The sequence below is a fragment of the Felis catus genome, chromosome D2 (genome assembly GCF_018350175.1).
Source record: "Felis catus isolate Fca126 chromosome D2, F.catus_Fca126_mat1.0, whole genome shotgun sequence".
Classification (NCBI taxonomy): Eukaryota; Metazoa; Chordata; class Mammalia; order Carnivora; family Felidae; genus Felis; species Felis catus.
This window is the reverse complement of record NC_058378.1, coordinates 29,386,778-29,400,348: the sequence shown is the minus strand read 5'-3', so window position 1 is coordinate 29,400,348 and position 13,571 is coordinate 29,386,778. Positions and strand designations below refer to the sequence as shown.

The following is a 13,571-nucleotide window of genomic DNA, read 5'->3' as shown; positions in this document are numbered from 1 at the left end:
GGGATTGATTTTAGCCCAAGTCCTCCATCCTCTCCTCCACTCCCAGGTTCCCAACTGAGGAAATAACACCCCCTATTGTTGGTGCTGTGCAACCAAGACAGGAGACAGAAGGATGAGCCAGGACAAACAACCAGGAAAGGGAGAAGGATTGGGACAAAACTTATCTATTTCAGGGCTTATTGGTACTGGGTTTCTTGGCTGGAGACCTAGTTCCCTCTGGTATGGTGAAGTGGATGAAATGGATAAGGGACTTAGCCTAGGTTGAACTATATCGATGGCCCTCTCTCCCCGCCCCCAACCAGGGGACAGTACATTAGGGTCAGCTTCCCTGACAGTTGAATTTCTTTTCAAGTCCAAGGATAAAGGAAAATAATCAGAAAGCTATATATTTCCCCCAAGTATTAGAAAATGGCAAGCCAAGGTCCCACCTGCATGGTACTAAAAAAGGGATATACCTAGTATGCACCTATGAAGAGCAGGGACCTCAGGTTCTAGACACAGTGACTCCTATTTGTAACTTAGGTTAATCATGTTGAACCAGTAATGAAGAAGAAATTTATTAATTATTTGGGCACCTGGGTGGCTCAGTCAGTTGCTCAATGAACCGACTCTTGGTTTTGGCTCAGGTCATGATCTCACAGTTTGTGAGTTTGAGCCTTGCGTCAGGACAGCACAGAGCCTGCTTGGGATTCTTTCTTTCTCTGCCCTTACCCCACTCATGCGTGTGCTTGCTTGCTTGTACACACACTCTCTCTCTCTCTCAAAATAAATAAAGAAACTTAAACAAAAGAAATTTGTTAATTATTAAATTATTTTTTAAAACAAGTTTTAAAGGAAAGGAAAAAAGAATCACCCTTTTAGATTAAGGAATATGTCTCCAAAAGTGCCAGTTAATGTCAAAATTATAGACAAGATGCATAGAGTACATTAATAGATTAATAAAGATGAACTTGTTGGGGCACCTGTGTGGCTGTCAATTGAGTGTCCAACTCTTCATTTCGGCTCAGGTCATGATCTCACCATTCGTGGGTTCTTGTGGGTTCGAACCGTACGTTGGACTCTGTGCTGGCAGCATGGAGCTGGTTTAGGATTTCTCTCCCTTTCTCTCTGCCCCTCCTTCACTCGTGTGTGTGTGTGTGTGTGTGTGTGTGTGTGTGCGCGCGCGCGCGCATGCGTGCACACACACACAAAGTAAAAAAATAAATATTAAAAAAGATTAACTTATTAAATCCTTTTTTTTTTTTTTAATGTTTATTCATTTTTGAGCGAGGGAGACAGAGAGTGAGCAGGGGAGGGGCAGAGAGAGAAGTTAACAGAGAATCTGAAGCAGGCTCCAGGCTCCAAGCTGTCAGCACAGAGCCTGACACGGGGCTCAAATCCACAAACCGTGAGATCATGACCTGAGTCAAAGTTGGATGCTGAACCAACTGAGCCACCAAGGCACCCCTAAATCCTTTTGAAAATTAGAAACATGGCTCAAAGGAATGATACAAAAACCTGGATTTGCATCTCGGCTATAGATACTTAACCTCCCTGAGCCCAGATTCAGGGCTGGATCCCACGACCCTGGGATCATGACCTGAGCCAAAATCAAGAGTCAGATGCTCACCTGACTGAACCACCCACGTGCCCATCTTCAGCATTTAAATGAGGGTGATAACAGGGGCGCCTGGGTGGCTCAGTCGGTTAAGCGTCCGACTTCGGCTCAGGTCACGATCTCACGGTCCGTGAGTTCGAGCCCCGCGACGAGCTCTGGGCTGATGGCTCAGAGCCTGGAGCCTGCTTCCGATTCTGTGTCTCCCTCTCTCTCTGCCCCTCCCCCATTCATGCTCTGTCTCTCTCTGTTTCAAAAATAAATAAACGTTAAAAAAATTAAAAAAAATAAATGAGGGTGACAACAATTGCAATAATTGGAAGGTCCTAAGGGTACCATTTTGTAAATTACAAGTCATTATCCAAATATCATTTGATATTATTATTAGGACAGCTCTCTATTATTAGTCTGGTTGTGGGATTGGCACAATAAATATTTATGGAATGAATTAACAGGTGAATGAGGACAGGACAATTCTGCTGGGTGGAGGTATGTGTGGGGGAAATGACAGGCAGTGGGGAGGGAGTTCCAGTGGGTGGCCCATGGCATGAAGGAGACAGCATGAGATGCTAGATGATCGGAAGCACAAGCATGGTTAAACTCTGAAATAGCTGTAATTCCTAGTAATATAGGTCTTTTTTTTGGAAGAAACTTAAGCTCATTTAAATGCAAAAGTGTACAAAAGTATACAAAAATATACAAAAGCCTTGAGGCGACTAGGGTGAAATGATTTTAAAAATCCATCGTTTAAGCACTAAAATATAATCTAACCAATTCAATTCTGGAAACATACTACGCCCATCCTTAAAACATTTTTTTCAAGCTGCCTATCATACACAGATGTTCAACTGAGGATGTTACACCTACCGTATATATCCAACCTGGCAGTGCACGACACGATGCCAGCTTCATTCTTGGCTGACAACGTGTACCATCCAGCGTCAGATTTCTTGGCTGGCTGAATGAGGAGGCAGACATACCCTGTTGCGTCCTGGTGCATACTAGAGAAAAGAGAGAACGTATCTGCAATTGCATCCAGGGGCAGAAAAGGCCTTAGGGAATTCAGGGCTCAGGGAAACTCTCAGGGCAGATCCAGCAGGGCAGTGCTACCCCTCTCCTCCCTGACCCTCCAGAGAGGGAAGGGAGACTCAGCTTAAAGCAGTTATCAAAGGCAAACTGAAAAGTGGAAAGGAATCACAAAAGAGCAGCAGTTAACCCGGTGAGGCCCAGATGAAGGTTGACAGCCCAGGCTGAGACCTGTTCTTGCCCTTCCCACTGTTCCACCTCTCCTGGAGTTATACTCCCCCCCAGAGGAGGTGCCCCCACTTGTCACAACCAAAGTCCAGAAAAATCTCTTTTCCAAACCTGATTGGACATTTCAACAAGAACTTTGCTAAGAAGCTATGGGAAAGTAGACCAAGATGGGAGTCCAGGGATTGATATACTGTTAGTATGGAGGGGTTATTTCTTAATGTAACCAACTGGGCATGTGCAGCAGTTAGCTTAATACATTTCAGGAGCAAATCAGCATGTTGTTTCCTTATGTTTCCTTGATATCAGTAGTTCTCAACCTTGGCTGCATATTGCAATCCTGGATAATTATGCTAATATTTCAGGCTGGGTTTAGCATGTTATATTAATGAGTTATATTAATTGATTAACTAATTAATTAATTATTTAAACTTTATGCCCAATGTGGGCTTGAACTTACGACCCCAAGATCAAGAGTCACATGTTGTACTGATTGAGCTAGCTAGGTTGCATTAACATAGACTGATGTGTTAAATCAAGAATATTTTCTGTGCTTGCTAAAGTTTTACCAGAGAAAAATCTTGACCTATGTAGACTTCTTAGATGCCAAAATTCTGTAAAGCTTGACAGTTACAACATCCTCTGGGACAAATTCATTTTATTGTGAAAAAATAATTCTCAGTAGAAACTTTTGTACACAAGCTACCTTTGTTTGCTTGCCCCTCATGGAGTAAAACCAAAATGGCAAAGATAAGGTTGGTTAGAGGAAATCTAGCAAGATACCCACTTTTGGTAACTGGATCCTTAGTTTCTTTCCTTTTCCTCACTTTCTTCCTTCCTTCCTTCCTTCCTTCCTTCCTTCCTTCCTTCCTTCCTTCCCAAGTAGGCTTCATGCCCAGGACAGAGCCCAACATGGGGCTTGAACTCATAACCCTGAGATCAAGACCTGAGCTGAGATCAAGAGTTGGATGCTTAACCTACTGAGCCACCCAGGCACCCCCTTAGTTACTTTAAAAATAACCATGTAGTGATGGATAGAGAAGGAGTTACTGCCTTAATGTTTTGTTTTGCTTTATCTTATTTTAGCATTTTACTATCAAAGGGGTTTTCTGTGTACTAATATGACTGAAGACACATGACAAAAAAATGCAAGGTCTTCATTTATTCTGTGTACATTTTTAAACTTAAAACTTAAAGTCTTTAACAAAATCAGAAATTAAAGAGGAGAAATAACAACCAACCCCACAGGAATACAAAGGATTATAAGGGAATATTATAAAAAATTGCATGCCAAAAAATTGGACAATCTAAAAGAAATGAATACATTCTTAGAAACATATAACCTCTAAATACTGAATCAGGAAGACATAGAAAATTTGTACAGACCAATCACCAGCAATGAAATTGAATCAGTAATCAAAAAAACTCCCAAGAAACAAAAGTTGAGGATAAGATGGCTTCACAGGTGGATTCTACCAAACATTTGAAGAAGAGTCAGTACCTCTTCTCAAACTATTCCAAAAAAAAAAAAAAAAGGTTGGTTAGATGAAATCTAGCAAGAAGGAAGGTAGGCTCCCAACTTCATTTGCTGAGGTCAGCATTACCCTGAACCCAAATTAGATAAAAATACTACAAAAAAAGAGAACTAGGGGCGCCTGGGTGGCTCAGTCGGTTGGGCATCCGACTTCAGCTCAGGTCACGATCTCACGGTTTGTGAATTCAAGCCCTGCGTCGGACTCTGTGCTGACAGCTTGGAGCCTGGAGCCTGCTTCAGATTCTGTGTCTCCCTCTCTCTTCCCTTCACCAGCTCATGCTGTATCTCTCTGTTTCTCAAAAATAAATAAACATTTAAAAAAAAGAACTGCAGGCTAATATCTCCGATGAACATAGATGCAAAAATCCTCAACAAAATAATAGCAAACTGAATTCAACAATATATATTATGATCGTGATTCCACGATCAAGAGGAATTTATTCCTGGCTTGCAAGGGTGGTTCAATATTCACAAATCAATCAATGTGATATATCACATAAACAAGAGATGGATAAAAACCATATGATCATTTCAATAGATGCAGACAATGCATTTTACAAAGTACAACATCCATTCATAAATAGGTTTAGAGGGAACATACCTCAACATAATGAAGGCCTTACATGAAAAATCCACCGCTAACATCATACTCATAGGTGAAAAACCGAGAGGTTTTCCCCTAAGGTTAGTAGCAAGACAAGGATGTCCACTCTCACCACTTTTATTCAACACAGAACTGGAAGTCCTGGCCATAGCAATCAAATAAGAAAAAGGAATAAAAGGCATCCAAATTGGTAAGGAAGTACAATCTTCACTATTTGCAGGTGACATGATACTATATATAAAAGACTCTGGGGGGGCCAGGGTGGCTCAGTCAGTTTGGTGTCTGACTTTGGCTCAGGTCATGGTCTCATGGTTCATGGGTTTGAGCCCCACAATAGGCTCTCTGCTGACAGCTCAGAGCCTGGAGCCTGCTTTGTATTCTGTGTCTTCCTCTCTATCTGCCCCTCCCCTGCTTGCACTCTGTTTCTCTCTCTCTCTCAAAAATAAATAAACATTAAAAAAAAATCCTAAAGACTCCACTAAGAAACTACCAGAACTGTTAAATTAAGTCAGTAAGGTTGCAGGATTCAAAATCAATATACAGAGATCCATTGCATTTTTTTAAAACACTTTTTAAAGTAAGCTCTACATCCAATGTGGGGCTTAAACTCACAACCCCAAGATCACCATCGGAGTCAGCCAGGCACCCCCTGCCTTGCATTTATATATACTAATGATTAAATAGCAGAGGGAGAAATTAAGAAAACAATCCAACTTATAGGTGCACCAAAACAAAAACAAAAACAAAAGAAACCCTAGGAATAAACTTAACCTAGGAGGTGAGAGTCCTGTACTTTGAAAACTATAAAACATAGATGAAAGAAATTGAAGACGACACAAACAAATGAAAAAATATTCCATGCTCATGGATTGAAAGAACAAATATTGTTAAAATACTCATACTACCCAAAGCAATCTACATCTAGATGCAATCCTTATCAAAATACCAATAGCATTTTTCACAGAACTAGAACAAATGATCCTAAAATTTGTATGGAACCACAAAAGACCCCAAATAGCTAAAGCAATCTTGAAAAGAAAAACAAAACTGAAGGTATCACAATCCCAGATTTAAAGTTGTACTACAAACCTGTAGTAATCAAAACAGTATGATACTAGCACAAAAATAGACCAATAGATCAATGGAACAGAATAGAGAGCCCAGAAATAAACCCATGATTATATGGTAATTAATCTTTGACACAGGAGGCAAGAATTTGCAAGGGAAAAAGTCTCTTCAACAGATGGTGTTGGGAAAACTGGACAGCTACAAGCAAAAGAATGAAACTGGATTACTTTCTTACACCACACACAAAAATAAACTCAAAATGGATCAAGGCTGTATGTGAGAACTGAAACCATAAAAATCCTAGGAAAGAGCATAGGCAGTAACTTCTCTGACATCAGTCATAACAGCATTTTTCTAGGTATGTCTCCCGAGGGAAGGGAAACAAAAGCAAAAATAAACTATTGTGACTACATCAAAATAAAAACTTCTGCATAGCAAAGTATACAATCAGCAAAACTAAAAGACAACCTACTGAGTCGGAGAAGATATTTGCCTACGACTTATCTGATAAAGGGTTAGTGTACAAAATATATAAAGAACTTAATACAACTCAACACCAAAAAACCCAAATAATCCAATTAAAAAATGGGCAGAATACATGAACAGACATTTTCTCAAAGAAATGCAGATAGCCAACAGACACATCAAAAATGCTCAACATCACTCATCATCAGGGAAATGCAAGTCAAAACCACAATGAGATATCACCTCACACCTGTCAGAATGGCTAAAGTCAACACAAGAACCAGCAAGTGTTGATGAGGATGTGGAGAAAAAAGGAACCCTTGTGCACTGTTGGTGAGAATGCAAACTGGTGCAGCCTCTGTATGGAGGCTCTTCAAAAAATTAAAAATAGAATCACCATATGATTCAGTAATTCCACTACTGGATTGTGTGTGTGTGTGTGTGTGTGTGTTTAAATGTGTATTTATTTTTGAGACAGAGACAGAGCATGAACGGGGGAGGGTCAGAGAGAGGGAGACACAGAATCGGAAACAGGCTCCAGGCTCTGAGCTGTCAGCAGAGAGCCGACGCGGGGCTGGAACTCACGGACCGTGAGATCATGACCTGAGCCGAAGTCGGATGCTTAACCAACTGAGCCACCCAGGCGCCCCCCACTACTGGATTTTTATGCAAAGAAACAAAAATACTAATTTGAAAAGATACATGAACCTGTATGTTTGTTGCAGCATTATTTACAATAGCCAAAATATGGAAGCAACCCAAGTGTCCATTGATAGATGAATGGATAAAGAAGGTGTGATATGTATGTATATATATATATATATATATATATATATATGCGCGTGCATGTGCGCGCATCCGTGCGCGCGCACACACACACACACACACACACACACAGAGGAATATTACTCAACCATAAAAAAGAATTAAATCTTACCATTTGTAATAACATGGATGGATCTAGAGAGTATAATGCTAAATGAAATAAGTCAGTCAGAGAAAGACAAATACCATATTATTTCGCTCATACGTGGAATTTAATAAAAAACAAAGGAATAGGGGCGCTCTGGTGGCTCTGTCGGTTAAATGTCCGAGTTTGGCTCAGGTCACAATCTTGAGGTTCATGAGTTCGAGCTCTGCATAGGGTTCTGCGCTGTCAGCACAGAGCCTGGAGCCTGCTTTGGATTCTGTGTCTCCCTCTCTCTCTGCTCTTCCCTTGCTGGCACTCTGTCTCTCTCCCTCTCAAAAATAAATAAACATTAAAAAAATAATTAAAAAAACCCCAAAGGAACAAAGGGAAAAAAGAAACCAAAAACAGACTCTTAACTATGGAGAACAAACTGATGGTTTCAGAGGGGAGGTTGGTGGGAGGATGGGGGAGTAAAGGAAAGGGATTAAAAAGTACACTTATCTTGATAAGCATTGAGTAATGTATAGAATTGTTGAGTCACTATATTGTCCACCTGAAACTAATATAACGCTGTATGTTAGCTATACTGAATTTAAAATTTTAAAAAACCCACTAATTAATCTGGAAAAAAATTAAGGTTTGAAACTGTGGGACATCTGTATTATGGACTGTCCTTCAGGAACAAAAAGAAATTCTTGATATGTACAATGATGTGGATGAAGTTCAAATGCATCATATTGGGTGACAGATTCAAAAGACAACAGACTTATTTGGGTGCCCAGGAAGCCCCACTGAGTTTGGAAGTCCCTTTGAATGTGGAAGCAGGCTCTACCTGATCCTCTCTCTGGTGAAAGGGATGGTTTCGTTGTCCTTCTTCCAGTAGAACACGGGTGGCGGCATGCCTATCACACGGCACTCCAGCCTCACTGGGTGGCCTTCGGGAACGCCGCTGTTCTGCAGTTTCTCCAGGATCACAGGTGCTTTCTTCACCTCTTTGGCTGAATGAGAAGAAGGGCCATTCTTGTTTGAATAGTAAGTGCCTGGGGGTTCATGCTTCAAACTCATTACAGTTAAAGAATTTAGCAGAGTAGGCACCCCCCTCCCCGACTTTACCTTCTCTTCGGAACACTTTTTACCTCTCTAAGATTGCTGTCTTGATAAAAGCTCCAGAAATGATTTAAAAAGAAATAATGAAACTTTCACTTTGTATGAGAGACAACACTCAAGGGCCTGTGCTGCACATGGGGGATGCGAATAGTGGGTGTGGAATTTAAAGAGTTTCTTTTATTCTCAGCAGTAAATTTTGAGAAACAACAGACTTTAAATACTAAATATATCCTTTCTCTTTTCTAGAGGAGTTTATTTTGTGGAAGGCATATTAATTTTCCCTCAACTTTTATTTTGAAGAAGTTTATAGCTACAGAAAAGAAGTACACTACATTTTACAAATATTTGAAAAATGTTTATTTATTGTTTTTGAGAGAGAGAGAAAGAGTGCAAGCGGGGGAGGGGCAGAGAGAGAGGGGGACAGAGGATCCAAAGTCGGCTCTGGGCTGACAGCAGAAAGCCTGATGTGGGGCTCAAACCCATGAACTGCAAGATCATGACCAGAGCCAAAGTTGTACACTTAACCGGCTGAGCCACCCAGGCACCCCGAGAGGTACACTACTTAAACACACACACACACACACACACACACACACACACACACACACACACACATTATGCTTCCTAAGGAGGCCTTTTTTTGGGCAAAGATGCCTCATATTTCAGGATTCCAGAGTCAATATTTGCAAAATAGTGGGGGGAAAAATGAAAGCTTACAGTTAATATGTCCTTGCAGAATGAGCTTTTCCTACTCTGTTGGGAGGAAAAAATTAAGAGTGAGAAAAAGAAAAAGATATATGGGGCAAGCAGCCACTAACCTATAGACAGGATAGCATGCCGAAGCCATCCTTGTTTCTGGTAGGGGCCACACATGGGAGAAAGCTCAGCACTAGAATTCATGTATTCTGAAATCTAGTTTTGGCTAGACTCCTGCCCTAAGGGCTGGTATCAACCAAGTGATGATGACTAGTCATTATTTGTAGGCATTACAGTATTTTGTTCATATCATCTCATAAGGTAAAGGTTCATTTGCTTAGTTATCAACTCAACATTTGGTGAGCACCGTTCATGTTCTAGACACTGAGTCAGACACTCAAGATACACCAAAAAAGTCAGAATGTCTGACTTTAGAAGCTTACAGTCTCTTCAGGAAGGCAAAACAGTTACATAGAAGGCTGTAAGTGCTCTGAAGAGCCCCTCCTTTTCTTTTAAAAAAAAAACTTCTTTTTAATGCTTATTTTGAGAGAGAGAGCAAATGCGAGCTGGGGAGGGACAGAGAGAGAGAGAGGAAAAGAGAGAGACAGAATATGAAGCAGACTCGAGGCTCTGAACTGACAACACAGAGCCCAACACAAGGCTTGAACCCATGAACCGTGAGATCATGACCTGAGCTGCAGTCGGACACTTAACCGACTGAGCCACCCAGATGCCCTGAGCCCCTCCTTTTCCAAGTGCTATGGAAACAGAGGAGGATGTGCCTTGGTGGTAATGTTTGAATTAAGCCTTTGACAATGAGGAGGTGGTTCCTAGGCAATGAAGGGCATTCCTGGTAGAAGGATCACTGAAGCAAAGACATGGAAGCTTGGGGTAGGGCCAAGATTCTGGTGTGTTCCAGGAGTGATGAACATAGGGCAAGTGACTTGGATTTAGTGATAGTCAATTAACTAATGAATTGATTGATTGATTAACTATTACAATGACTCCCACACAAGGTACCACATTATGTGTTTTAGCTTACTGATATGTCTTTGAAAGCAATGTAGGAAATAATGGCCCTTACTACATGAAGGAGAAATTGAAATGAGGTTTGGTGGGGCAAAGGACTAAGGAATTCTGTCAGAGGCTGTGCATATTTGGGCAGCAACTTTGAAGGGAGTTATATTTAGGGGCCCCAGCAGCAAACCTTACCTACTACAGTGAGCTCCAGACTAAAGGAATTCTGTCCAGTTTTGTTGGTAGCAACGCATGTATACGTCCCCGCATCACGTTGAGTGAGTGGGTCAATGAGCAGAGAGTGGACTCCAGTCTCCCTGACCAACATCTTGTGGGAGGCGTCTGGTAGCACAGGTTGGCCATTGAGCAGCCATGTCAGCTCTGGGGGCGGTAAGCCACTCACCTAATAAAGAACAGGACAGCTGAGGCAAATGGCAGACTGATGACAGGCGGATTTATTTGGTGGCTGAATTCTTTATCCTTGTCTAGCACCAAATAGATAGTGAGAAAATACATGGGGTATATTTTCTACAGGGGCATCAGGACAAGAGGGGTCTGGATGGATGACTGCATTAATTTAAACTGTATAGTATTTTGACCCCAAATCAGGTCATGATTATATTCTAGATTAGAATAAATAAGAAATAAAAAATTAAATAAATAGGTAAAATAGGCCTGCCACGTCAGTTTCACAGATGGTATATTGCTTACATACTAACAAGCAAGAGGCAGCCAAGAAAAGGGCAGACCTTAAACTAGAGTTCTCAAACCTTGCCGTGTATTATGATCAAGTGGGGAGCATTTGAAAATCTTAATGCCCATTTACTATATCAAGTCAGAATCTCTGGGGACGGGACCTGGAATGGGTATCTTTTAGGGTTTAGCATGGAAGAAGTAACAATCAATCCCGAATATTATTTAGGCAGACATTGGCAGAGCAAGAGACACCTGGAGAAGTGGATTCCATGAATGCTTAACCTCAAGCCTTTACTAATTTGCATCTAAAATTTCCACAGCATTCTGATCTTTGGGGTGAAAGAGGTGACTTAAGTTTCTCTTCATACTGAGAGATCTCCATGTTGCTCGACTGAATATAGTTTCTGGTTGAAGAATTAGAATGTAGAATAGCTAAAGGTGGTGGCTGTTGATTAGTATGAGAAACCAGCTTTGATTTTCATAAACCACCTTGGAGCCATCTTTTCATGATTATAATTTTTTTCAAAGTCTATATATCACAGCAATTCACCTCAAGGATACAAAAATCACAGTTTTGGCTTTATAGTAATAAAGACTTTCCGGGCACCACATGGAAAATGTCTAAATTATATCAATCAATCACCTCTTTGGTTGTCTTTTACAAATTCAGAGTTAACTTGATACAATACCAATGTAATTTTTTTCCCAATGAAATCTTATTAAGATGTAAAGATTTAAAAATTTCATGAAATTCTTTTGTCTGGTATTAAATGCTCTGTAAAAGCCTTTTGAGAAAAGAAGTGATCTATCTCCCTTCCCCAGTCCCCCTGTCCCAAAACAAAACAAAAACCAACCCAAAACAAAAAATAAACACAAAACAAATACAAACAAAAGTAAGTGCAAACGAACAAATGCAAAATGTGAACAGATCTGGAACCAAGGATGGCTATTAGAGTCTACCTTACAGTCTAGTCGACACAGGCGCCCCTCGTGAGCTACCATATCCCCAGGAGCCTGCAGGAAATGTGGCCGGAAAAAGCGTTCCTGTAGGGGCTCTTTGTCTCTTTCTTGTACTCGGGACCTTCCTCTATAAAAACAAGCATGTTCAGGCATTAAACATAGAAACCAATTTATAAGCTTATGACAGCAGGCATTTAGGCTGGGCTATAGAGCCTAGAGAACAGATATTTTTTGGGGGGGTGGGGTGGGGAAGGAGGTCGCTCTACGTAAACAAATAATAAATAACAAATAATGGTGTGGAGCTGAGGTAAAAAACAAAGTGGTAAGCATTTCATACACGTAGGATTATCTTGTGAGATCTGTAATCAAATAAACAGGCTTTAGCTTCTTTCTCTTTGAAGTCATCCTGGGTTAAGTGGCTCAGCTCTTCTTGCCTTGGCTTTGACCAGTTGTTCAAAAGTTTCAAAATAAACAAATAAATCAGTATTCAAGCTGAATCTCAAATGAAAGCCAAAAGACAAGTCCTGTTTATTACCCAGAACAAGAACAAGGCAGCTGCAATCCCTGTGTCTCTAAGTAATAAAATTTAACCTGGCTATAAATTATGGCAGACTATTAAAGATGATCATGAACTTAAACTGGTTAAGACGGACTCACAGTAACAGCTGTTCTTGAAGAAAAAAAAAATGAAGAAGAAGGTATAGTTGCAGTGGTGATGAAATACTGTATCTGAAACGTGGGTCACTATTTTTGCTCCTTTGGTAAGTCAAATATAATTCATCCATGTCAGCAACTGTGGAATGCTCTGCTAAGACTTAGTGGCACCATAAGACTCAAGGGGAAGCCAGGCTCTTAATTCTTAGTGGTTAGTAAAATCATGGAGGAAGAAAGCCAGTTGCTATATTAGAGGCAACTGTTATATTGGGGACAACAACAACAAGAATAATCAATCTATATACATATAATCATTAACAGTTTATATATTATTAAGGAAAATATGGCAATTTAATTCAAAGACTCTGGTTTTACATATTACCTGTACTGCTACTACTAATGGTTACAAATTTTGAGCCATTAAAAGTGTGCCACAGACCAGTGCTTCTCAAATATAATGTGCTTCTAAATCACTTCGGGATCTTATTAAAATGTACATTATGATTCTGTAGGTCTAGGGTGGGCTTGTGATTCCACATTTGCAACAAGTTCTCAAGGGATGCTGATGCTGCAGGCGAGGGGCTACATTTTAGGTAACAATTTGTAGACCCAACACTTAGATGCTCATTGTGGTGGGTGGATGCTTGGGAAGGGCTAGAGAAGGGAGATTCTTACTGTCTTTACCTGTGAGACTGACCACCAGATGTTAGTCGACTACGAATGGGCAAACCTTGTACCATCAAGTGGCCAGAACAGCTGATTCTCCCCTGAGAAACAAAAGTGAACAAGATTAAAAATAAGAAGACTTCCACATTTTTTTCAATCTATATAAATTTTTCTGTGCCAGAACATTATGAACCTTTTGGCAAACTTGGGGGTGGGAATGAAAATAATAAAATATGACTCCTTAGATCACTGTTAATATTTCAGGGGGATTTTTAAGAATATTGTGATGACTTTCATTTTGAGCTTCGAAATGAACAGAGCACAGATGTAAAAAAATTTGAATTCTTGT

At 40.4% G+C, this 13,571-nt stretch overlaps 1 protein-coding gene across 4 annotated transcripts in view; it reads right to left on the bottom strand.

Annotated features, from left to right (window-relative positions):
• Positions 1–13,571, bottom strand: part of MYPN (myopalladin) — a 112,460-nt gene that overhangs the window by 9,899 nt on the left and 88,990 nt on the right. For all 4 annotated transcript variants that reach the window (XM_006937819.5, XM_006937820.5, XM_045040051.1 and 1 more), the window contains 5 exons: positions 13,241–13,323; positions 11,903–12,029; positions 10,442–10,649; positions 8,259–8,424; positions 2,462–2,595 (listed from right to left, as the gene is read on the bottom strand). In XM_006937819.5, the coding sequence (XP_006937881.3) occupies positions 2,462–2,595; positions 8,259–8,424; positions 10,442–10,649; positions 11,903–12,029; positions 13,241–13,323 (718 nt within the window). The remainder of the gene's footprint in view (positions 1–2,461; positions 2,596–8,258; positions 8,425–10,441; positions 10,650–11,902; positions 12,030–13,240; positions 13,324–13,571) is intronic.